The 27,286-nt window shown below is 45.0% G+C and overlaps 1 protein-coding gene across 1 annotated transcript in view; it reads left to right on the top strand.

Annotated features, from left to right (window-relative positions):
- The window catches only part of CadN (neural cadherin), a 137,230-nt gene that overhangs the window by 67,272 nt on the left and 42,672 nt on the right, over positions 1-27,286 (top strand). Inside the window, exon 2 of the mRNA XM_022841256.2 lies at positions 21,540-23,789. Coding sequence (XP_022696991.1) covers positions 21,715-23,789 — 2,075 coding nt within the window. The 5' untranslated portion in view covers positions 21,540-21,714. The remainder of the gene's footprint in view (positions 1-21,539; positions 23,790-27,286) is intronic.

Below are 27,286 nucleotides of genomic sequence, written 5' to 3'. Positions count from 1 at the left end.
TATTGAGTCTATGAGGCTGCCTGTGTCGTGTGTGCGTAGGGCCTACTATATATCTGTAGTTAATCAAAGGGAAGGATGATGATCGTATCTTTTGGTAGGGGTCTCCCGCTTAAAGAAAAGGCCGTGCTCGCTGGCGGTTCCTTTAGGTTCACTTCGATTAGCACAGGTATTCCGTCCAAGGCAACGGCAGTATCTACTGTAAAGCCCAAAACGCTCAGCACAAGTGTCCTGCCACTTACCTACACACGTAGATGGTGTCACCAAGCCGAGTTGAGCTGTGATATGTAGACATGGTGCCGTTGGGGCGCACGGCCTTCCTTCTTAAAAAACCAAGTCGTCTGCTTCGATGGAGGGTTGACAAGCAGGAAAGGATAATCACTTGAAACTACAGTAGGTACTTCGATTACATATTTAAGTCGTCTGCCTTTCTTTCAGGTCAGCAGGTTAGCGGCCACACGTCCCGTCTCCATTTTTAACTACGGTCGAGTGAAGTGATTGTTTGGAGTTAGAAGTTCCTTAACCTTTTTTCTCGGTGTCTAGCCGAGCTGGTATTGCAGCTCCTCCAGCATTTGTTTCTGTTGGTAGAAGGTAAACTACACAGGAAATTCTTGCAGCCGTCGTTCGAGCGGCATCGATTGCAATGCCTGTGGTTTTTCTGGCAGAGAACTATGATGAGTTAAGTGGTGGCGTCGGTCTCTTTACGCATAACACAGAATCAGAAATCCTAGATTTTAGTTTGAAAGGAAAAGGTATGGATATGGTGTACACAATGCGTATATGCTAAGTTGTTGAGCGTGGCTGCTCTTACTACTTTTATTTTCCTGTAGTATTATAATATTGCCGTTCTCATATGTTACAACTGCTCGTTCAGTCGGTAAGGTGCGTCTACAGGGGTGGCGTACGAGTGGTCACCGCTAGCCAAACGTACCTCCGACTTCTCCGTGTGCGCGTTGACGGTAACTCCACGTAGGCCAGCATCTCCAGTGGACCCACACTTTTCTGCCTGCGACTTTAGCCTGCTTGATCGTAGGCTTGGCTCAGCTGGGGTGCCAGCCGCCGGTAAGGTCGACTTAGTTCTTTGCTACGGATCTGCTCGTTCTCTTTCGACTATAGCAAGTCAAATGAACGTAAAAAAGGATTTAGAAGGGGTCCCATGGGCACCGTCACCCTTTTCGTCATCGTCATCTTTCTCCTTTCTCGTTCTCACTCGAGCTTACTCATAAGCTCGTTCTCATTTTTTGATTGTGTTAGTTTCGCGCACGGCCCGGAGCAGCAACTGCAATCGCGGCTAGGATGTCAAGCTGCTCATGTGCAGCGGGCAGTACAACGGGCTCATGTTTTAGTCGTCGCGCTGTCCTTTCTACCTCTGCCGCTGCCGGTGGGGTAATAAAGTTTTGAAATAAGGTTAAATTCAGTTTCTGGGCGAGACCGAGTCGTCTCACGTTAAAGGTAGCGTGAGGGAGCGCGATGCGGAGTTCCAGTTGTAACTGTACAGTGTGTGGCGACGGTGGTTACTAGCAGCGGCAGGATGTAAGGGCTGGTTAAATTTGAACTGGTCATTCTAGTACTGGCTATGCCGCAATCGACGAACGAGGGTAATCTTCGTCGTCGCAATAGCAATAGTAATACACTATTTTCGTCCTCGGCAGCCACGTCATTGTGATACGACTGCGAGCTTACAAAAATGAGCCCAAATAGCGAACAAGGCCTACCAGGACGAGCAAGGAGTGCCAGATTAGACCGCTATGCGAGAATAGCGCTAAGCGCTCTAGGTTATATTGGCAAAAGAACGACACTTACGCACAACATAGAAAAGCGGGATAAGCTTATCTATGAGGTCCAGCTTTCGTTGGCTGCTTCCTATCCTGCCTTGTCCTCCCTTATTCCATCCTCTCCCGTTCATCCGGCACCATTTGCTCCCTAGCAACATTCGCTTGCTCTAAAACCTTTGTCTCAATCGTCAAACACTGAACGAGCGCGCAGCCGAACCGACGAAGTCCAGGTGAGCGTCGACTAAACCCAGGACAAAGCTAGTAGGTTGCACTCCAACTACTCGCTGTGAAAGACTGGTGACGACGACCGTCACTGCTTCTGCTGCAGAACGAATAGGTAGCGGCGATGCGTACCTATTCGTTCTGCGGCCTAATATGTCGGACGTGACTGTTCTCATTATTTTAATTTTTAGTAGTGCTATAATATTGCTGTTCGCATATGCTAGAACTGCACGTTCAGTCCGTAAAGTGTGTCTACCGAGGTGGGCTTCCTACTACAAAAAACGTACGTTTTTATAGTTATAGTCAGTGAGGACTGCAAACAGCGCAGTTACCCTGACTGGGCTCGTATTAAAAAAGGACCAGGTCTGTACCAGGTTTACTATGGCAGGAAAAACAACCTACCAACGAAACATAGATTCTCAGCACAATCTAAACTGCCAGACTTGTCAGTGGATCATGTTTGACCTACTAAGCCCAGTGCAGCACCGCTGCAGCTGTTGACAATAATATATTATACTTGTTGACGCATGCAAGGCGTAACAGGGCTGAGAACGCGAAGTCAAGCGGTTGGTGATCGGGACTCACAGGCGTGTGAAAGACATATAGACGGTATAGAGTCTCCTAGTAGCGTAAAAGCTGGAGAATAGCAGGAACGAAACATGCGAGGGAATGCAGCGCCAAAATCTAGCAAATGGTATGGAATGTACTTGACGCGATTTGATGCTAGTATATGATAGCCATTTCAATATCAGCATTGATCCGGAAAGGACCTGAAGCCAACTTTGAGCTTTTCAAGCGAAATGCAAGAAAAAAGCATGGCGGCCTACTCATGCTTCTCATGCGACCATTAAGGAGGGTTCTATTCTGCAACAAAGTTCGATAACTTTTTTGAGAGCGTGCGACCAAGCGAACGGAAGAATCTATTTGGTCAAGTCAGAGAACTAGCCAGCAATCCCGCGCGCTAGGCAGCCAGCGCCCTATCTATCTACCGTCCAATGGGTACACAAGCAGACAAAAAACCAGCCAGGATATTCGCGGGCATACGCACGTTGGTCCGGTTCGAAAATATGAGAAGACAAACTACAACGGTATAGTGGTATTCATTGTAAGGTTGTACAGCTTTCTACTATTTGCGCGATGGCGGGCGCTGGTTAGAGATATTTCATTCATATTGACCAAGGTTGCTAGGATGCCAGCTAGCTGTGCTGTGTTCGGTGTCGATTCCTTGAAGGCTGCCGAGAGCAAAGAGAAGAACCGAATCTCGGTCCGCTGCAGAAGGCCATAGGGAAGTCAATGGCAGAAGGTGGGACTGTGCGGGTAAGTGTATGTGGATCTGCTCCAGAAGGAAAGTTCGCCATGGGAGGGTTTAAGGGGAAACGTAGTAAAGCTGCAGTGTACGTGGTGCCCGGGTAGGCCATCTTAAGCCGTCGCTACCTCTCGGAGATGACCTCGTTACGTACGTGAACTTTCGCCATCGCTCCATACTTCTATACCGATGCTCGCGATACTATGGCATCCTTTGACTGAGAGCCGGTGAGCCCGAAGTACCGCCGAGGCTATACATATATCATCAGAGATGCCTGACAAACAGATAACATAAGAGGAGAGGATCCTGGACTACCTAAACTGGACATTTTTCGTACATAGACTTCGCTTGACAACAATGCTCTACACTGAAAACCAGGTACCTGAAAAATTTTATATCCATGTTTGAAATTACAAAAAAAGCAGTCCGAGCACTTAAATTTTTCGCATTAGCAGACAACTCTGTTGAGTGAAATAATGTCTTTGCATATTCGGTACGAAAGTGGTTGAATCTCGTACCATAAAGTACCGTATAGCGGCGAGCCTACGCATTCAACAAACCGAGCTTCCGCTTTCCCTGCTTATCATGGCTTTAACCTGATAAGTTGTTGTATTATATTTTTCGGTGAAGATGTTTAGCGGTGAACGACTACATTCGCCCATGACTCGAGAGGCATCAACGTTTTTTTTGTAAACACAAAAATCAGTGTGTCTCAATCTTAGATAACTGCAATAACATAGGTTACTGACGTGTACACCGATGTCTTAGAGTAATATGTATCTTATTTTTATATAGATGCATTGGTTAGTAGTGCATGTTGTTTTCGGGACTGACCGAACTCTTACTTTTGTCTACGTGCTTGAGGTCCGTCGCAGAAGCTAAAACCGGATTTCAAAGAATAATTTATTACAAAGAAGTGTGTTTGCGGTGAACATAAATGCCGTCTAATATATTGAAACACCTTTATTGTAGTTCCTCATAGCACGTTTCAATAAAGCATATATTAACAGTGCCGTTACCTAACCTCCGTACTTTGCTGATAACGTTGTGAAGGTAATGGGTAATGTGTATTTACTTGGTATAGTGGTAAAATAAAAACACCAAATAAGCGTTAGAACGTCATGACTTTCAAGCGGTCAATGGCTGACATCTGAAGCAAATAGTTAATGGGGTATAATTTAACAGACTGTACTATCTGTTCAGTTTGCGTGAATCAGATCCGAACGAAAAATGAGGTGAGTCCACATTGAATGAGTCATCCCTCTTCACCACGGGGGTCGAAAAGAGCACTTTGTCTGCTGGTGGTGGGTAGGAGAACACAGTATGGGAGGAGGCGCACATCTCTCGAAGACAGGCGAATGAGCTAGATCCTGTCGACTGGTTGGAGAGAGGGTGTCTTTATGTTCGGACCGCGGAAGACACGGCATAAGCACAGACCGAGCAAAAAGCTTCGTCATTGGCAAGCAGACTCCATAGAAATACTTTAGCCGTTTTGCTCTTGCCCATGAACCGCGCGGTAGAGGCGCAGGCAAGACTCTGAATCGTAGGAAAGAGCCAGCAAGACTAGGAACACTGGCTAAAAGTGGGTTGGCGACAGACTGTTTCTTATCGCTCGTGTACCCCTGTCCGTACAGCATCACTGCCGCCATTAGACGAATGGTAATAGAAAACGACTAACCAACTATACGACCACAACAGACATACTATTACCCAAAACCACAATAATCAAGAAAGCTGGGACTAACTCCATTGAAAAGGGCTAGGGTGATGGGCGTAGGAGTAATGCAGTTGTCCTCAAACCTATAGAGACGAACACCTAGATCGATGAGGCTGGATACCGCAAAATGCAGAAAATAATTTTATCCTTCCAGGCATGCGGTTTGCTGCTAGAAAATTTTCAACAGAAACAAAGACAAAATGTTGGTTGAACTTAACACCGATGTCGGTAAAAAATGATAAATCTCTGTGATGGTTTAATGGTAACGTATCTGCCTACTATAAACTATGTGAGGCGAAGGCTAGACACGTGGAGTAGACGGTATGCTCGTCGTGCTAGGGAGAAGTCAATCATTCGTATGATGTAGTTAATGTCTAGGGAAGATTCCAGACGTGAAGCCCGTCGAAGCATTTATTTATTAGTCGCCGTGACGAAACTGGGCCACGAGATGCCATTGGGTGGAGACTGGATGCCATGTTATATTATCCCATTTCATATCGTAGTGCTACCTCGCTGTTGCCGGCCAGCAGGTGCTGGCTGGCGGCTGGGTCTTTACTGCCTGGATGGGACCCAACGCATTCAACAAGGAAAAAAGCAATTGCACATACAGTATCATGAAACACAATCCATCTGCACTGCTGCGATCGATACCGTGTAGGTTTGCACCGTTGTGATTTCTAGCATCCGAGAATTAGGATGTATATGTATCGAACATCAGACAGCACGGCCGCTGAGGAGTGGTCAAGGTTCAGAAACACCGTAGTTCGTGAGAATGCTGGCAGGTTCTAGAAAGAGCACACAGTGGGTTGATGGTACTGATTACTCTTAGTCGATTAAATGAAGAGTACTACTAAACTTCAGCAATACGCTATCGTTTAATGAATGGTTAATAGCAATTTCGGGTTTGTTTCATCCCTTGACCGTGCTACGATGCTGTATAATGCATGCATCGACTAATGCAAAGGGAAAAGTATCATATATAGGTCTTACATTAGAGGGAAAAACGGTGTGTATTATGGGAAGTGCTCGTAACGCTACTCTCCAACGGTACGGGGTAACATAGTCCTAGGCGAAATGCGAGCTCTTATTTGAGTCGTCGTCTCCTACTCTGGCGCTCCAGGAAGGGCTTACCTATATATATGCAAAAGCCGGACGCACAAAACGAACCTGAGAGATGGGAAAAGCGGAGAAACCTGATCCAATAGTAGGTCTTAACCTCTAATGAACACACTACATCACAGTTGCTCGAGGCCTTATAGTGGGTGGGTGTCGGGAAAAGCACATACACAAAACAGAGGAGAGTCATCAAAACGGCACAAGAGTTTTACGAATTCGACAGCGTTAGGCCTGGTCTCAGGCAGATCTCTATGTCAATACCTGCATACCTAATGGTACAAAGTGCATTGGCTCCCCGTACTACTGAATTCTTCGAGATGATATGGCAGGATAAAACTGATGAGATAGATCTTGGGCGTATCCATGGATATGAAGCTCTTTCCCTCCGTATACCACCTGCCTTCGCGTCTTTCCTGGTCACTTATTCATTTCATCGGTGATTTTGTAAACGACTCTGTGGCGTTGTGTTGGTGATGAAGTAGACTGCGGTAATGAGTGTAAAATGTTTTTGTTATTATGTTTGTTGTTGAAGACTCTCTGCCTTCCCATTCTGCCAACTGAACTGGGGTAAGATAGATTCGGTGGTTGCTGCTACCGCCACTGCTAGGGTGATGTTTGCTGCGTATATACGGGCAGGTATATGGAGATGTCTCTCACAAACATGACTTCTCAATGATTACTATACGATACAGAAAATATATTCTATAATTAGCAGAAATCTATTAGCACGTTTTTATAATTAGCCAAAATCTATTAACAGGACTGTTTAATGCTTAAGGCCATAGTCTGACATTCGTAACAAAGACATTATCTCGTTAATTAAAAGCTCTTATTCTTGTTTTAGCAACAAAAACACATTGCTCACTGCCCAATCGCCATACAATCGAATCACCACTGTACTCGAAACCGGTTTCACGAGTAAATTTGTGAACAATGGCCATTACCAGTAGCCTACATTCCTCCTTACATTGCATCCTGTTTTAGATGCCGGCCAAGCACGGTTTAGAGTCACACTCATGGTGACCTGCTGCTGACGGACACTGCAGATGTGCTAGTCTATGGGTCGACGCGATCCATAATCCCACAAGTTCGCGGGCTCGTCCGCGTTTCGTGCCAGCAGCAACAGCAGTGGGCAGCATTGAGATAGCATTGGTAACTTCCTCGAGGTCGTTGCAGCAAGCCATTGCGGCCGAAATGGCGTGCTGCCGCTGATTTTCTATAGGTTGTAATGATTGGCGTAGAGGAACCTTGTTGTTATGGTAATAATCGGCAGCTAGCTATCCGAGTGAACAGTGCCGACGAAGACATCGAAAATGTCCTGGCTTTGGTGTCTTTCGCGGTCACAACAGTACGATCACTGACCATCGATGTTGCAACAAAGACCGAGATTTTCTTCGACCATTCCCGTTTTGTGCTGGCCGCCTGTAACCCTTTGCCCAGCCACTCAAACAAAGGCTCGTTGCTGGAGCAACAAAATTGTGCTTTGAAATCGCGTTTCAATACCAGGAGCCTCCGTCAGTGGTTGGGCGTTACATTGTCAGTAGGCGTTGACTGATGACTGTTCTACGTGCGCGATACTATATATGCAAACCGGAAACGAGCTAAGCGAACTCATTGTCTGAGCAGGCATACGCAAGCATTTCAGGCAACCAACTAACCCCTCGTACGTTTCGCTAAAGGCCTACACTATTGCGTAGCAATAGCCACTGTCGATCGTAGTAGTCCGCTGACGCGGTGCTACGGCAGGCGTCTTGTTTCGCAAACATCCCTATTATCCTCATATCGTGGAGCTACGCCGGTGGGCCTGCCTAGGTGAGCATTATAAATATTAAATCAGAGTACTGTAGCTGATGGTGGCTGCCCGATCAGCACGAATAGCAACAGCAGCACAAGTATTTACCCTGAGTGAATGAGTCCGAGAGCCCTTTCGTCGCCAACCGCTGACTGGAATGGCTTTGCTGCTGTTTTTCATTGTTGCTTATACTGGTGGCACTATTTTGACTGCTCGCGAGAGCAAGGTGCCGTTCCCCCACACGTCTAGTAAGCTTCCGCATCGTCGCACAAATAAACCAGTCGTTCGACGCTGGTTGGTTGGATAGGTGGTTGGCGATAAGTTCTGATGAGTTCATCTTCTGTCTATCGCATTGCGACCACGCTGCTAATTCCGTCGGTAGGCAGCCTCATTTCGCTGCTTCGACCAAAACTCGCTTGTGCCAAGATGAGCCGACACTATGAGCTAGCCACGAATAGGCATCGTTGTCGTTTGACAGCACCGACAAACATCTATTTGTGGGTTCCGTTGGCCGCCATTGATCTAAAACGAGCGCGGTGAAATTCGATTTAACTCAATTTGACGGATCTCTGGAAGCGGGATATGAGAGTAGTTACCGTAATGATGGCGTGACAGTCGTCGGCGCAAAAAACTGCATTACCCAGATGACCGCGACAGAACATGACGCCGTAGGTGGTCTGCTGAAAGCAGAAAATCCTCTTATCTCCTATCCTCCTATCTTGCGTAAAAGAAGTAATCTCAAAATATTCGGGGCCCCTTCAATGGAGTAACTTAAACAAAGTTCAAAATTTGGTATGACACATACATATGCAATCGGCTCGTTAGGTAACTCATTCGGACGGCAAATTCATTGTTTTGCTTTACCATACCGATATTCGTGGCTGTTTATTTGAGAACAATTGTAAAAGCGTTCTTAATGTGAACGTGGTAAACCCTCATATTATGTTTTTGATCTCTAAAGAAAGATTACTAACCCAATTAACAAAATCTGTATACGGTTTACCCTAAAGACGAACGAACTGTTTTGTGAAGATTATATCAATGAACGGCTTGATATTGGCTCGAGTGCGTTCGAAAAATCGATGCTTGCGCAAAGTTGATGTATAACCTTATCTCTACTCAACTATAAAAACGTATATATGCAAATAAGTAACTGTGTTAACTCCTTTTTTTTATCCTGATGGATTATATTATGAATCGACAACATTTTTCCCACTATATATGATGCCAAGAAAACAACCGTGGTTTACGAATTGGGTCGGGGCAGTCCGGCCAAACTGAACTCGGAGCTGCGGTAAATTTTGAGGTTTGCTATGCACCAGAGATCATAGACAACAACTTTATTTAGTTGACGACAGCTCGCTTAAAACTACTAAAAAATTGTAAGTGTCAGTAGTTAAGTTGAACCATTGGAAGCTTCACTCGTTCACTGGTGTTATTGAACGCAAGTTGGCGGTAACGTTGCAAGTCGTACGGTGCAATTTTCAACATTAAAGCTACCTATTTATTGGGAGTGACATAGCATTGTCAGTTAAAAAAAATATACCTGTTCCAGCCCCCGATTCCACTACCAGGAACAGCAAAACCTCCCTATAACCACTGACGTAGACACTACAGCTCTGCACAAACGCAGTAGCTTCGACACAATTGTCTGCCCCTCACGTCGCCGCCTAAAAGTCGAACCCTGTATCTGTCAACCCTTACTCTATGCAGTTCCCGTCAAACGCGCCGTTCCGTGTTGAAGCACAACGTCGCTCTGCCACCACCCATTCCAGGCGTATTATGATCGCTACTGGAAAATCGATCTATTGCTAACAGCACTCGAAGCAGCGCACCCTCAGCAGAACGAGGGTCAACGCCGACGTGGATGCGGCATTTGGTAGATAGTTGGGAGTTCGTCATGATGATCATGATAAAGTCCCCGCTGCACCGGCTGGGACTTGAGTTTTCCTTAGTTGCATTCCCTGTCTTCGCCTTCTGTTGTGGCACACGGAAAAAGAGTTGTCAAGCAGCTTCAGGTGAAGCGTTTCTTCTTCTGGGAACAATAAACGAATTGAGGAATGCAGGGAAGTTAAGAATATGATGCATAATACGAAAGCAACTCGTCAAATATATTGGCAATGGCTGTGTCTGAGGCAAAGTAAATATTGTGACACCATTATTATTCTTAATACGACTAGAATAATCATTATGATCTTCGTAATAGCAAAAGACTATTACTCTATGTCAAGAAAAGGAAATAAAGCCATATTCGAAAGCTACGAACGCCAGCGCGATCATCGCCGATGACCCGGAATGAGCTTAGACGAAACGATGAAGGCGGCCGCAGAAGTCGTCACCCACGTCAGCGTTACAGCCAACACAGCTCGGTAGCATTAGTTGGTAAAGAAAACATGCACAAGGTGACGACAACGGTAATGACGCTACTGTGGGGAACGCACAAAAGTTTAATAGCTTTATATATACGTTTTGAAGAAAGTGCTTTGAAGTAGTCAATCATGTTTCATCGTCACTATAACCAAGTTACCGCTCCATAGTTTAATGAAAATCTGATGACGGAGCTATCATCAGTCTGACCAAATAATCTAAGGAAGGTGGCTCGAGATCGTTTTAATATTACTATTCGATACTATCGGGTCTAACTAAGAAATAGAGGAAAAGTTCTTTAGGTCTTCTGAGAAAGCTGGAGGCAATCAAATTCAGATTGTATGTTGCCGACAACGCCATGCGGTATAGGTGACTAACCGTTAGTGCAACGACAACTAATTAACCCTTTTCCGAATGAGGGAATACTTCTGGGCTCAAAAAATAGAGCAGCTATTGTTGACTGTATTTGGCAAACTACATCGAACGCTCTGAATGTGTGTCCTGAACCGAAATTAATTATGTGACTAACTCCGTACTGAAAGAAGAAGCTACGAACAAACTCTCCATTGACCGCTGTGACGTCTGACGCTCGATTTCTTCAAATGAATGTAGGCTGTGATTGTGTCTGTTGATCTAAAGCGGAATACGTTAGACTCCCTAGAAAAGGCGATGCGTCGTTTTTAAAATATTTCGCATGCGTTACGTCAAATCCACGAACGTTAGCGAGTCGGATTGAGTTTCGCGCCTAGCAGACATTTTGGCGGTTTATTTTGATTTGGAGAAAAAGTGATTATGGGAAGTCGGGCGAGTCGGAAACACGCAGCGTTTGCCACTGAAGTCATGCGAGCAAAGTTCGCAATACTGGAAAATTAGATCAAAGACGTAACCGATGACGAATTAAGTGCGTATTATAGAAATACAGCCGCAAAGATGAAAGACGGAATCATTAGAGAAAAAATAAACATTTTATGGTGGTGATGCTAGAAGAATGCAATTGTAACTTCGCAATATCTGAAGCATTTTCACTGAAACGTTTGTGAGCAGCAGATCGTATAGTCTGAACTATGCGCTAACACCTGACGTCTGATTTCTCAGCAGTCTATGCATACATAGCGATGTTGGGGGCCGTCATTTAGTGATAGCGGTTCTGTGTTCTTCTCAACGTCCACCGTCGTTGCCTTTGTAACAAAACAGCGGTCCCGCGGGGTCGGTTTATATGACTGCCTTTTGTCTCAATCTAATAGTGCCGGTTTTGTGGTCGATTGATGTTAGAAAACCTTTAGGTCCGATCGGAGCTCCTAGCGCGTGCAGCTGTAGTAGTATTGTGGATTCTGTAAGTCGTACTACGCACTGCTGCTGCAGACAGACCGGCCTTCTGGCTCCTTGGCGACGTGAATGCAACAACCATCGATAGTGCCTACGGCAGGCAACCAGACGAATGAACATGGGCGAATCCATTACTTCATCAATAGGAACATCAACGTCAATGTGTATTATTGGCCGATCAGCACAGACTGGCAGAGTGCTGTGACATGGCCTCCTGTCAGCTGGTATTTCTCCTTGCCAGTAGCCGTTCGGCTTCACTGGTTGAGGACAGCGGCAAAGGCAACGGCGTGAACAGCTTACCAACACCGACACGAGCGATGTTAGCACTAGCATGGACTGCTGCGGCGGTAGGAACGGTTGACGGCCGTGGAAATGCCGTCGATCTTGCCTTTGCTTTATCTGGCTCCTGGTGCTGGACGTCTGGTAGTGTGCTTGTTTTACCTGCCATTTACTCTGCGCTGCTGTTTATCCCTAAATTGTCAGTCGGTCCGTCCACCGGTTCATCTTAGCAGACGCAGTTTGTTCCCTCAGCCAGCGTGAATCAGGTTGTGAGATGTCTATGAGGTGTCAATAGTTAGCATTGTCGATGGGTCGCGACGACGATGGTGGCGCTGGTGATTCTGCACCTGCGTTACCTGGTGATTTCTCGCGTTGCCGGGGTACTTATATTTACAATTTCGCTATGACCGTCTCACTCGCTTGCTGACTCTTCTCATCTCATATGAATTGAGTAGCAGCGTTCCCAGTAGAACGAGCGGCTTCGTTAATCAAGTATATATTAGTAATGGTTGTACTAATAGTACTTGTAGTAAACGTCGACGGGCCCAGGTGACGACGGTAGCAATGACCTAGAAGCTTTTTGATGATCGTACCGTATAACTTCGCGACTGTTGGAGAAAGCGCAGCGACAGCAGTTGCGAACTGCGTGCGATACGGCCGGTGTCTGACGATCGCAAACAGTAGACATACAAAAGCCACAATATTACAATGGGATCCTACTTATGGAGCTTTTGTTCTCGAATGGGACTTGTGTATCATCAAACCTCTAGATACACAGATATCCGTTTGTATGTATATTAGCACGGTCACATTGTTGAAAAATTCTTTCCAAAGAAACTATGCGGCGGCAGTAGTGACAGCAGTAAGGGCGACCTCGCAGTTGTTGTTGACGCCTAAAATATCTTCATGCAAGCTAACAATCGCATTTATATTTCTGCGTTGGCGTTCGCATATGGAACAGTTACGCAATGATGACGTTGATCCTCGAGCGTCAGCTAATTACTGGGTGGACCCTTTTGGATTTATCCGAGAAAAGAAACGAATGTGAAGAAGGTGTGGAACCAACACCCGGATTATATTATCGCACCCTCGGGAACGAAGCGAAAGGTAACTCTTAACAGGGAAGTGTTACCCCCATGGAACTCCATGGTACCGATATGGGTGAACCTTAGCTTGGCTCTAGAAAACCGTTCGCTACACTTTCTCCTTATAGTTGCACGTTATTGCGTTATTCTATGGACCTATCAGATGCCTATCGTTTCATGGTACGATATGCGCACTGCCCAACAAGCGTGATGAGAATAAGGATATACCTTTTGCCATCAATATCGAAGAAAGTATATTCGTATGGCTTAAGACTACAGGAGTTGGCTATAGCCACCAGTCTATAGTGAACTTGCATAGTAAACGATACATTTCAGTCGATACTTACAGCTGAACTAGCTTGATTACCTGTTTCTTCTGTTCTGCATCTGAAGCAAATGGCAGGCAAATAGATGTGTGTTATCTGCACTATTCCACGAACCCAACACGAGTGTGCGTACCTTTCATGCAACACGATCTGCTAACCACATGGGACTATATACAGCTCCTTTTATTTTTATGCATTACATTTATAAAATCGATTGTACACTTTGCGAAGTTTTGCCGAGTTCCCTTCTCGGTCAAACGGAATGGTGAAGGCCATATAAGATGTTCGTCGGTCGAATGCGAATGCAAGTGAAGACAGGCAGGCAGGCAGGCAGCAGTGGGGCGGACGGTCTCGGAGCGTCGATCCCTTTTGCTCTCTTCTTTTTGTATCACAAAGATTCGATGCGACGCTTGTTAGACGCAAGAATGCTAGAGTTTTTTTGTTTCTATCGTGGCTGTGTCCTGCCGGGTCAGACCAGATCGAAGAAGACGGTCATGGCTCAAAGCTGGATTGTTCGGCCCAACGCTGACCGAACGAACGAAGTTTTTCTGTTTCTCGACCTTCTGTCGCTAGCCAACGGCAGATCAGACCCAGAGCATCGCTCATTCCGTCATCATGTTTCTATTATTTTTCTCCACCGTTGTTGTTACCGCCATCGTCTTCCGAGGTCAGTGACCCCCCGGATCCGCCATCTTATCGTATCGTCTCGAAGTAACGTCCACCTCAGCACCGTTGGCATGCTCTGTCAGTAGTAGCTACCATTATGATAGTCAAGCTGATACGATGTCTAGGGTGACACTGACACGCACAGATGCGCAGCCACCCATGCCCATCATACTTCCACAGCGGTGGAAACCGACAACGAAACTGAGCTTGGCGCCAATAACGTTGAGATGGGGGCTGCTGCAGCGGCAGTGGCGCTGATGGTCGTTGTAGCGACGCTGCTGCCGCCTATGAAGACACACACGCACGTACGCTCAAACATAGATAAACCGATATAGAGGAATACAGCCATAACTGAACACTGGAAGAGCCGCCAGAGAAATATAGACAACTTGTTAATGGTGGGGTCGCGCCGGTAACAGCGGTAGCGGCAACAATACAATTAGTTGGTATCTTTTCCGCTCATGAGTCGCGTACGGCGGATGCAACCCCTTGCTAGATGCTTGCCATTATGTGACACGTCTTGTCATAATCATGAAGATGGCGAAGATTGCACTCGTGGACAGGGACTTTCAGCGTGTTATTATTGAACGGTAATCACGCTAACGACACGACACGACACGCTAATATTAATAACTATAGTAACTCTTAATTTGATCGCACATCATTTACTATTTACTACGTTGACTACTGACGGAAGACGATATAAGAGCCTCTATTATATAGGTTCTGAATGTACATAATCGATGAAAATGACTTTCTACTTAGTGCGGGCTGGGTTTTGTAGTGAGCGTTTCGTCCTGCTAGTGCGAGGGGGAACCGCAGCTCAGCGGTATGAGTGTTGCACTTCGAAAAATCAGGCAGATGGGAAGCACACTATAGAGAATGTGTACCCCGCAACTTTGCTCGGTGCAGTGTAGTCATTTGAAAGCGAATACGCTCTCTCGAAGTCAAGTAACGTGTATAGCTAGATGGTCGCTTTGTTGCCGGGAGCGGGACACGCTAGCGAAGACGCTGAGGTGACGGCAGCGGCGCGAGCGATTTCACCAGTAACGACAATAACAGCCGTTTGGCCATAACTACACCGTTCGCCTTGAACGGTCCTCTGGGAATATTTTCATCGGGTTATCGCTGCCGCATCGTGCTATTTTGAATAGCAGCGTGCAAAAAGCCGCGTCATCAAACAATAACAAAAAAAATCCTCCAGCATATTGATTCCTGCTGCGTTCGACGACAATTCACCGATTTCGTTGTTTATGGCCGTTTAAGCAAAAAGAGCTCTTCATAGACAGGCCGTGAGCTGTCTAGCGGGTTGAGATATTAGCGTGCCGAAGGTCGCATCTAACTACGGTTAACTGTCTATCTAATAGCTGCTAATACTGAATCGATTTGGGAAACGATACCAATGCTGATTGTCCAATTCTAATACGATATAATGGCACGACGAACGTAGAGAACCGAAGGCGTTCGACATTTTGTGCGCAACTTTGACCTGTACCGAAGAACGAAGTTAAAAAGGCATTCACACCTTTTCTAGCAGAAGTCTGTGCCACTATGTCTAGAGTTCCATTATAAATTTCAGCCTCTTCCGATCTAAAACTCCTGACTAGTGAGACCCGTTATCCCAGCGTGGATAGCGGGCAGCAGACTTCGTCTTTTGCGTACAACATGTTCGTGTGTTTTCATCAAATCGTCGGATGTCTGGGGACAGTAATTAATACAAATTGCAAGGCTGGGACACGGTCTAATATGGAATTTAGATCTAATCTACGATACTGATCTCGTTGCTGCTACGAGAGAAGAAGTGGGCCAATGCCAGTCTCTGCAGAGTGAATCATGACGACGTAATATATTTCAATTCACACTCGTTCTCTTTGCGCCTCTGCTGTTTTTAACTAATGAATTTTATTTATCTATACGCACCATATCTCAAAACGGCCATAACGCCCCTACAGAGTCAGAAAATACGGCGGGTTTGCTTGAGCAGTAGTTGCCCCGAAGACTTGCTGGTGGTCAGCCGGCTTCGTGGCTATCCTGTATCAATAGTGTAAATGTTTATTTGATTTTAGGGTACTCTATGCATATGCCTTTCTAATGTAGTGATACATATCTCGCGACTGCGGCGTCGACATAGCGAATTTACGTGCATTAGCAAGCTTATCGATTTGTCGTTAATAGAACAGTAGCATGGTTTGTTTACTGCCGTTCGTACGAAAAAGACCTTTGTAGATTTTTAGTTTTCGCTAGTACTAACGGGAATGGTGGACGTTGATAGTCATTGCTGCGGCCGTAAGATCAGCCGCTTCTGTTCGATGTTCAATTCTTAATATAAACTAGATCTAGCACAAGCGCCATCTAAATTGAAATTTATTCCACTCGTTGATCAATGAACGTCGCTATTACAACGGATGAAATTTGGCCAGTGATAATGGCGGTTTTCCCTAGGAGTTCGTGCTCGTTTGCTGCTGTGGCTTCAGCTGTAGCTGTCTCAGAGTTTTCCATTGGTATTGCGCCACTCTTGACCATATGATTGTATACGTATGGATATATACGAGCGCGAACCGCAGAAGCGTTACGCGTATTGCTAGTGCCGTTGCTGCTGGCGCTACCGCTAAATAATGGCGAAGCGGCACACCGAACAGGCGAGACTTGAGCGAGCGTCGTTGTCTGCATACGAGAACAACTGGACTGAATAACCGAACAGTGGAGCCTGCCATGTACATGAAATAACAATAATAGCAGCGATAACAAGAGAAGCGGATTTGCTAATTAATCGTTGAACCTTTCGATTGAGAATCCAGCCGGTGACTTACTCTAAGCAATCGGCCCCGTCCTTCGCCATCCTTTGACACGAACAAGGTCATCTTGCTTGAAAGATAATAAACCGTATCGGTTATGGCCGCTGTGGTGACTCTACGAGACAACTATTACCTTGCATCGGGATGCTGTGCCAACTCATACACAGTAAAGACTGTGCAGCAGGGCCTATTGCGGTTAATGGAATCGTTATCACATGGGTAGCTAGCCAGCCAGCAACGATAGTTATACTAGCTCATTAATTGTTGTTCATTGCTACGATTGAAACGATGTTAATGCTAGGACAGATAGTAATCATAGCGCTTAAATAAATCGTTTGTATTTGCTGGTGTGTTCCTCAGTCCTCGCACGTACACATTAGAAATATACATGCGTATGGTTAATGCTACGATGACCACTACAACAAGTACTATTCAATCCAATCAAACGAGCCGCTGCGTCATCACGCGAGGACGAATTGCTTCCGTCGCCTTCAGTGTGCTCGCTGCTGTTTGACAGCCGAAAGGGCCTGAAGATTTAGCCGGAGACGGCCCGAGCCGGCCGGTTCCATGAGGAATGCCGAGATAGGGCTTCTTCACAGCTTCAGAACACAAAGTGTAACCCCACCAACGAGTGTCCTCATCTTAGGCCAAACTGCTTAAGCCAGCTGTTCTAGTTGTTGCTGTTATCCGTGAATGGGTCGCAAACGATTACGGCCGAGACTGTTAGTGAAATGAGGTGTGGGAAAGATGATCAATATTATTATTACTACTATTAGGTAAAGCAAAATTATTAGATGTTATTGCAATATTCCATTACAAGCGATGATCTAATTTGCTTATCTTATCAGATGACGTGCTTGTCAGAACCTCAGAAGCTAGTCTTGTGCCGTTGTTGCTGTTGTTAACAACTGTCTAGAAGCAAAATCTAGTCAAGAGGATCAGAGTTTCTTATTTTTGACGTTAGTGACTCTGCGGAACGGGGCCGCGTCGTGCGGACGATTCAAGACGGGTTGCGTGTTACAAAGATCCATAGAATAAAAATGCTATAAATAATGTATGCATATGAACAGTGGTACGTTTTTGAGCATCGTTCTCTATTCGTTCACTGATACTTCCGTTCCAGGAAGTAGCCGTCTAAGGCTTTACTTCACTTCAAGATCCTTATCCACTACCGTTTTTCTCTATTACGTCTGATTAGGACGACAGAAGCGAAGCGTTTAACAATAGTGTGTTCTCTTGGGTATCTGCTTTTCGGTTGAATCTGGCTATTTGCGATAATTCACAAAGCAGTTGCAGTGATGCAATGATGAAGTTTTTACAAACGAAAATATTATAAAAGTTAGTGCTTTCCATGTCGACAAATTCCACCCATACTGTATCAGGATCACGGTTGGCTGGTTTCCAGCGAGACAGGCCAAGCTACAGCGACGGACAAAGTTGTAGTAATATATCGAGTTGTTTCTTTGGTGACTCTGTGGAGTGGGCATTAAATATCGGTGGATTTTCAAAGGACACGAATAGTAGAAACAGCAACGAGCTAGCTAATGTTTGTCTGTAATGTTCGTTAAGCTACACGAATGAAATTACCCAGGTTGCGGTTAGTGGCGACCATTCTGTACTACCTTGGATTGTGTCCTATCGAGAATACACCTGGAAAAATAGTGGCTAATAAGCACAATAGCTTTGTCTTTGCTTCAACCTGGTTTTCGTGCCGGCTTTTCATTAGCGAAAACTGTTTGACCGCACCGGCTTTGCGAAATATGATTGAAACGGTATCGACTTAGTCGTTTTATTAATTCTGCAGCCAACTCTTTGTTTCGAAGGCCAATCAGGACGAAACGGGTATGTAACGACAAATGCTAAGCCTCATTAGTTATACTGAACATAGTGAAAATATCGCATGTCACATGTAAGCCAACAATAACAATGACAAACCAATTTTATGTTTCATCTGAAATTCTCCGACGAGGTGCAGCTGCGCATAACCTCTCCAGCGATTGAACGGCTGCAAGTGTCTATGTAAGATTACCTGAAAAACGTATTGATCAAACAGCGGTAGCCCATTATATACCACTGCGTTTCTCAATTAACTCAGTTTGTCAGCTGAACCATTCGATGTGACGAGACAATCTGATTGGCAGTGTTGAAACACAGAACAGTTAAAATAGATGAGTCCGATAGAAAAAGAGAAAAAAATAGACACCCGCGCTGACGACGATAACCGCATTTTTGTTACTACTTCGACTAGCTAAGCAGCTGTGACGTATCTAGTGCGGTATTTGTTGCCGTCAAGCTCATTCGTCAATGGAAAGAAGAGGAAATCTACGATGGCGTGATGATGATCGTTCGTTAGAGCGATGTTTTGGCTGTTGGCAATCCGACCGTGTCATAGCCATATGGTACCCACCCGTAGGAGACGAGCAAGTTTCGCAGCACTTTTGGCTGCCTTTTCGACTCTGCTGGGAGGAGTCAGAAAAGGATGTCTGCGAGATTCTCGAGACGAAGGGAATTCCTTCTCCGGCGTCGACGAGGCCACGCCCTGTTCCCCGCACTACACAGCCATTGCCGTTGTGCTGTGGCGAGGCGGACAAACGGCTCGATTCCAGAAAGGCTTGACTCTGCTTTTCCACTGGCTTACTATCTGCGCAAAAGCAGCACGGTTGGCCTTGCATTTCCCGCGGAAAAGAATGTGGGGTGTTCTGTATCCGTTTCAAGCAAGAAAATTACTAGCAGTGTACATCTTTCGACAAAGTCGTCAGACAGCCAACGGGAAGGCGAAACGATAAGTCGAGTCGCGCGTTTATATTGCGCTATATAGGGTAGGTAGCGATGTAGTGCTGATTTAAACAGGTTTTAGCCACTAATTTACAAATCAACCCTTCGACACGATTCATTTCGAATGACAAACGGTTCTTTTTAGGTTCATTTTAATTAGCAGGCTTGAAGCTGAAACTTTTATTCAATGCCACAACTACTATAACAGTGTTCAACCGAATGAAATGGTAAGTTTGAATTCAAACGCAGCTGTTTACGCATTGTAAAGGTGGCTTTGTACTAAAAAAATTCGATTTTAGCCTGCTCGATGTACCACCATTGACATTGCTTTCACTGAGAAAAAAACACAGCCCCACTGTACAATCATTGACCCAAGAACGATTTGTCGCGAATGGGCCTTTTAATTCCCAAAAAGTCGTGACGCATCCAAAAATATAAAAGAGGATGTATTGATATATTATAGAACATTGACGTCGGGGATGCAAAGGCGGTCGTATAGCGATCTCGCAATTTTTTGTACTATCTACTGGAAGCCAGATGAGGACCAGGATGTCATTGAAAGGGAATTCGCGAAACATGATGAATATTACTTTTATGCAGGACTAAAGGAATACAAACAACAGTTCGAAGTTAACGCCAACTTTATAGGACACTGATGGTTCTTCAGGGTAAAATACAAAAAGTAAAGGAGGTCGAATATTGCACGAATAAAGGCACGAGAGTGCCATCGCGTAGAGGAATAGCTAGCGAAGAAACCTTCAGTCGTTAATTCACACGTCCTTTTTCTTGTTGATTCCCGCCGCGTATTTTTCTTTCGGAAATTTCAGCTGGTGAAGTGTACTGAGTTGCTGATGGGTGATACTGAAAGCTAATCAGGGAACCGAGTCCTCTGTTGTACGCTGACCTTATCGTCGATCGCCTCCATTTTGGAGATCTAAAAAAATTATAAATTTTATTTGTCTTTATTTTCTATCTTCATTTTCTTTATTAAAACAAAATGACAGATTTAATGTGATAAATTGTAAATTTATTTATGATATATTCTTTTGTTTTTTTTAATTTTTAGTGTACTTTCACATCAAATTTTGAATTTCAAAAAATGATTAATTATCATTAAAATTAATTCTCAACTAATTTGGCAGAAAATTGCATCAAATTTAGAATTTAAATAAGAAAAATATTTCATTTAGTAGATTTACCTTATTTTTTAATTGATGTACTAATTTGAGAATCCACATTTTATTAAAATGGCAGAACAATGCATAGGATTTAAGCTCCTTTTATATCTTTACAGATTTTTAATAATTTCTTTTATTTTTCTTAAAATTTTTATTATTATTAATATCCTTTTAAGTATCGCTTTTATTACACTCTTAGAACGAAAAATTTTAGGATATATTCAATACCGTAAAGGGCCTAATAAATTAGGATGGCCTCTTTGAATGATTCTGAAGCCGCGTGTGACTGAGTTGACCTTTTCGTTGATTTGCACCTTTTAACTTATTAGTGTTGCAACCTATCGAGATTGTGTTTGATAAAGCATATTTCACTATTATTACACCTAGGTCTCCCATAATCAACTAAATATTACCTAAACCGAGTAGATGCATACCAATAGAATATATAACAACCGTGAGTAACATAGTACAACCCGCAGAAAAGGCAGCAAAGACGCAGATGCGTTCTATTTGACATTTAATCTATTACAGGGTTAGCGGCTGTCAGATATATGAACGAATCAATAACGATATTAGATTTAACTGTCACATTAATTATCATCAGCCTCACTTCTCAGTAAATTAGTAAATACCGCTCGATAAGATACTGTGCAAGTTCTAGTAAAAAAAAATCCGTGCGAAAGTTCCTAAGTTGTTGTAATAACGAAACGCCTTGCGCCGTTTCGTTATTATCACAAACGTCCTGTTTATAATAAAAACAGGACCTTTCTTTACAGGTGACGCTAACAAAAACCGTTCATTTCTGGGCATATTGCAGGTGTCCGCCCGCGTGTGACGACCGTGCAATGTAAGCCTCGAAATAATTCGGACTTCGAGCAGCGCGCGCAACAAAAGGCGCAGCTCTCGTCGCGGCAATGAACACTTAGTAAAAAAAAAACCTACGGACGTCAGCTAAGTGGGTGCGCCGACCCAGCAGCAGCAGACAGATCGAAATGAGTTCAGCTAGTCTGAACTGGGACTCGGATCCTTGGAGCCGGCTTAGCCCTCCGGAAGCGTTTTCGAAATACGACGCTGCGCAGGTCACAACAGGACCCGGTCCCTCAGCAACAGCAGCAAACGAGATCTCAGGCAACGACAGCAGCAAAAATAGAATCGGTCAGTGGAGCCGCCACCACTGTCACCGATCAACCGCTGTTGTCGAAAGAAGCTCGCCCCTACAGCCGCTGAAATGCCGTCGCGCATATGATGTATATAGCTATCATCATTATCGACAAGAATCGTCGTTACCACCATCAACGGCTCTCCCATGGAAACATAGCCGTCGTAATAAGCCACACACACGGTATAGCAGCAAGAGTAGTGGAAGCATACATCACCGTACAGCTGCAGCAGTAGCAATAACGTCACTGTTGGAATGCCGGCCTCTCCGGTGCTTAGGGAAGACGCTGCTCGCGGCGATTCTTCTCGTCTCAGTTGTGGACCGATCTCATGCCAAAAACGCCGGGCTTCAAGGCCCGGCCGATTGGCGACCTGAACACATTGTCGTCACAGATAACGCTTATCCTGGATACATTCTTCGACAGCTCAACTATTACGGACCGGCATACCAAGTGATGCAAGGACAGCCAACCACCCAAACTAATATCGACCCACAACAAGGATTTCTCAGCGAATCGAACATGTTTGCACTCAGTGATGGTGGACACTTAATGGTGTGTAGCAATCTAAAATGTATGGCTGGCAGTGCAAAAGCTCTACGACGGAGTCTGGTGTACAACCTCGCCAACTCTACCAAAGACAGTGCGGTCCATGATGACTGGGCTCTGAGACAGGGGCACAGCAGCGGATCAGGTTTGGCTTCAGCTTTCACTGATGATAATGATCTCGATTTGTTACAGAAAGCGCCATCAAGTTTGCCTGTCGTCATAGCTGAGAATTACAATGGCTCGTTCAGTCCCATCTACCAGGCGATAGTTCACGTGGTGCCGCATAAACATCGGTTAACGTTTATTAGTGACGGTTATCAAGGGAGCGTTCCGGAAAACCTCGACTCCGGGGCGACTGTCTCTGACCTATGTAGGAACAATTTGATTAACGGCTATGTCACCAACACTGACATCGTTCAAAGGGAACTTTCGTCAAGCAGCAACGACCTTATGCTACAAGTGAACAAACCCGCGCGTTTTACTATTCAAAGCGGTAACCATGACGGGCTCTTTAAGGTATCACAGATCGATCCGAAAACTGCTGTCGTGATAACCTCAGCTCCGCTCGACCGTGAAAAACAATCAAAATATGATTTAGTCGTCAAAGCCCTCTCTGGCCCTGAAGAAGCGACAAGAAAACTTAGTATCCACGTTCTCGATGAGAACGACAATTCACCTGAACCTGTTCAGGATAATTATGAGTTTCGTGTCCACGCGGATTCCGTTCCACAGACTGTCTTCGGTCAGATTGAGGGCAGGGACGCTGACGGTGATTCAGTTGTGTTCAAGCTCGTCGACAGACACCCAATGATAGCCGTAGTGCCCAAAACGGGAGAACTTATGCTGACGCGTAAACCCCAAGACGAATGGGAACGCGAAGCCGAACTCAAAAGCCTGGTGAAGGAAAAAACCGTTGGTGAGAAATTCGACGAGAACCTAAAAAAGGTGCAAAGTGTGGTCAAGGGCGCGTCGCAGAGAGTTAGGGAGCTTGGCGAGGAAGCTGGCAAAGAAATGCGTGTTTTGACCCTCAAGTTGGCTGCTCGCCTTCATGACAATCGCAAGGAGAGCAAACGGTACAGCCCGTTGGTGCCTATTACTGTGCACGTAATTCCACCAGAAAAGGACAGCAAAAAAACTACTGAGGCTGATGGAAAAGTCGACGATCTGGAGAAGGCGCTTGAACAATTAAGCGAGGCTCGACATCGCAGCCGAAGGTCGATCGTGAACGCCGGCTTAGGATCGATTCGTCCAACGAAGAGTTACAAGTTCAAGGAAAACGATGGTAAAGATGCCAACAAAACTGTCTTTACCCTTGATAAAAAGATTACTGGCGAGTCATTTGAACTCGAGGCTGCCAACAGGTTAGTGATGCATTTCTTTCCGTTCGTTGTGATTGTTATATTCTAGGAAGTACGCAGGCAATGCATAGTAGGATTAGGTTTACAAGTTGAATAAAAGGACGTAAAACCGGATAATGTTAGGACGACTATCCGACAGAAGTAGTCTTTTTTACGGAGAAATTAGTGGAGTTTCAGGTAGTTCCAGTGAATTTTCCCAAGCCGTTGTTGAGTTGTTTTATCGAAATTTCTTCCTAGGAGAAACTAGAATATTGTCGGATAGACCCAACGCGTAAGGCTTAGGAAGAAAATTTAGACTTCGTGATCCAGTCAGTCAGAAAGGTAGAGCATTTACCGCTTTGCTTTTGATAGAAGCAACTAATTCAAAGAAGCTGCAGAAGCAAAGCTTCTAAGGGGATAAATAAAGGAGTAACTCATCGAGCACGGGCAGGAGACCTAGACACAAGCAGGATATAGTTGCTAATAAAGGACTAAAAAGGACGACTACTAAGGAAAAGAGAGTCTATTGCTGGTTCGGTTATTTTGAGCGACGGCACTAGCACTAGCACTAACGAGCAGAAGCAGCGAGCTGCCTTTTGTTGTACGGATGTTTACAAATGATCCGTTTTCCATAGACGAGCCAAGCTGTACACATACACCGTCGTGCAACCACATACATGCACACACAAAATTTGTCAATCACACATTCTGGCAAGTGGCTGTTTGTTGCATTTGCCTGTCATCTCCCTACAACGGCAGCTGTTGTTACTTCAAAGATCGGTTACACAAGGGATTTCATTCTGCTTCATGCTGCGCCTCCCTTCGTTCGTTCTCGTTTCTTTTCGAAGAAGAAAATATCAGAATTTATTGGATGTTAGGAGGTACGTTTGGGTGTCGGAAGCAGGCACACGCATTTAGACGATCTGAACCCCATAAGCTGACTTCATGGGAGTTGCAGGGTAGTTCGGAAATAGATGGAGCCAGCTGTCCAGCGCTTGTCGTTGTTTTCATGTATAGCGCGACGCGATGCGCACGCTAAGCGGAACGACGAAGTTCTCAGATAATAAGAGATGTCATGACTTTACTGTTGGTGGTTTATATGGTTATATAGCAACGTGGGTTGATATATTGGCGACCTGACCGAACAATATGATACCGTATAATAAGAGTATATTATATGACAACTGTAGTTGCCTCAGAATATATCGAGAAAGAAAGGCCTATTGGAATGAGGAACACATACATATATGGTTGGACGGATGCGAATTTGACTTGTAAAGTAGTAGCACGAGCGGCGGGCAAAGAGCAATTGATCGCAGATCTGCCCTGTGCAAAAAATTCAAATCGAATTTGGGGCAGGAGCGATGTCCTGAAGTGGCATCGAGATCCCTGCAGGTGACAGATTTGAGTATTTCGTTCAAATCTGGCTGCTTGGAATGGTTCACTGACGTCGCCACGTGAAGGATCTGATGTAACTGAAAAAGCTATTATTTGATGCAATATTTTATCCAGTCAGTCAAGTATAAATACCTGATGCGTTACTCATATACGTTAACAGGAATATTTGATTGATTTATTACATTTTAAGCTGAAATGTTTACACTTGTAATAGTAAGTGTCTCTTTAGCTCTACGTACATGCCGTGATTTGTTGTAAACTTCAACTCAAGCTTGAATTTAACCACAAAGCTGTTGCGTAGAGCTTCTATGTGTTTCACCGTAAACAACCCACTACTTCACTGTAGTCTTGTCTATGTATACGCATTCGTGTAACACCACATTGATAATAAAAATAATACGTTTTTGTTTTGTTTTGTGATGTAAAATCCGTAAACAAACCACGTTGCCACAATCCATTGCGTAGTAAATCGCTGTTATTTTTAGGCAGAACTTGGAGGCTACACGTACGCTCTGTCTATGGAAGGAGGGGCTAGTTTCTAGTTGCAAGCAACTGCTTATTACGTACACATCAGGTGCATAGATTTCAACGTTAAATGTTGGCAGGCACATGACGGCGCAGAGCTGGAATCGCCGCTGCCGTCGTTGTCTTTATATGTAATCTTTTTACCCGCCTGTCCTTCCTTCCTGTATTGTCACACCAAGCAAAAACAACAGCAGTGTTATCACATGCATCGCTGCGTATGTGGCACCCACATCTCTAGCCCGCTTATTTCCGGCTTATCTTCCCTCGTCATCACCACCTGCATCATCGTAATCATCATCATCACCAATAAAAGGAGTAGATGGTACAACAAAGCGAAGAACGAGGTTCTGGGACAGCGGTTTGGAGGCACGGACGGTAACGCCAGCAACAACGGCAACCATCCGGCTTTTTCCTCCACCACATTTTCGCACTTTGTTTGCCCCCATTCATTGTACGCAGTAATGCATACTGGCTAATCCCTTACGCCTTGTGCCTCAGCCTTCACGCTTAGCGTACATAGCCCGCATTATGCTGCTACGGCGAACCGCGCAGCCGGATCTAGCGCATGGCTGCCTGGCTATACAGAAGCATACCACATGCCGCGAGTATGCGAAGAACGGTATGCCCAAGTGTTGACGTTTGATATTGGCTGCTGCCAGCTACCACAACGTCACACTGCTGTTTCATCATCGGCGTAGCTGCGGGATCACATGCGACAGTGACCTTCTTTGCTGGTGACGACGGCAGTAACAACAGCAACAACAACAGAGCAACATTGAGAGAAGATATCATTAGGTGGAATAACAAGAATAGCATCGGCGGCAGCAGCAGCAACAGCAACATTACCAAGGTAGCCTAGCCACGAAAGAACTGATAACAATGACAACTGTAGCAGTCGGAACAGCATTCGTACAAAGAAAGCGAGGCAAGAACACGAGTTTTTCGTCGACGGCGGCAGCGTCGTCGTCGTCGTCAACATTACTCTTCTCAATTTTGTTGCCCATTGCTGTTCCTGATGGAATGCTAATTTTCCTAGAAGTACTATCCTGATGACTATCTCGTGCTGAGTCGTTTTCTGAGCTCCTTGGTACTAGATTCTACCCGTACAACACCAGCTCCCGCCGACCTTGCAACGGGAACGAAACCGAATAGAGACCTGGGGGGCAAGGGCTTAGTATGCATCAACGGCGTTTTCTAACAAGTGTTAAGGTACTTCTTATACACTACTCTGATATGATTTGCTATTTAGACAGCGTTGCTCACTAGGCTTAGTGCCTTTACCGAGTACTACTGTCCGGCTAATTCGAGTTGCCGGTATACCCGACAGACATAGCCGTCTGCTGCTGCTGCCGCCGCCGCCGCTGCTGTTAAATTCTAGATATGCTTGCTTCCGTATAACTGTTGGTCCGTCTGTACGTGTGTATGATGTATCTGCGATAACACTTAGTACTCGCATGTGTTACTTTGCTAGCTAGGGAAGTTAACGGTGGCCGGAAAACCAATGGACTGTTACGACGCACGGAATGGCAGTAATGCAGTGCCAGTTAAGCGTACTGCATATTAAAACTTCTACTTCGTTGCTAATTTAATGACATACA

This window comes from Varroa jacobsoni, unplaced genomic scaffold (assembly GCF_002532875.2).
Source record: "Varroa jacobsoni isolate VJ856 unplaced genomic scaffold, vjacob_1.0 scaffold_919, whole genome shotgun sequence".
Taxonomy (NCBI): domain Eukaryota; kingdom Metazoa; phylum Arthropoda; class Arachnida; order Mesostigmata; family Varroidae; genus Varroa; species Varroa jacobsoni.
Note: the sequence above shows the minus strand (reverse complement) of the source record. Positions and strands in the feature narration are given on the sequence as shown.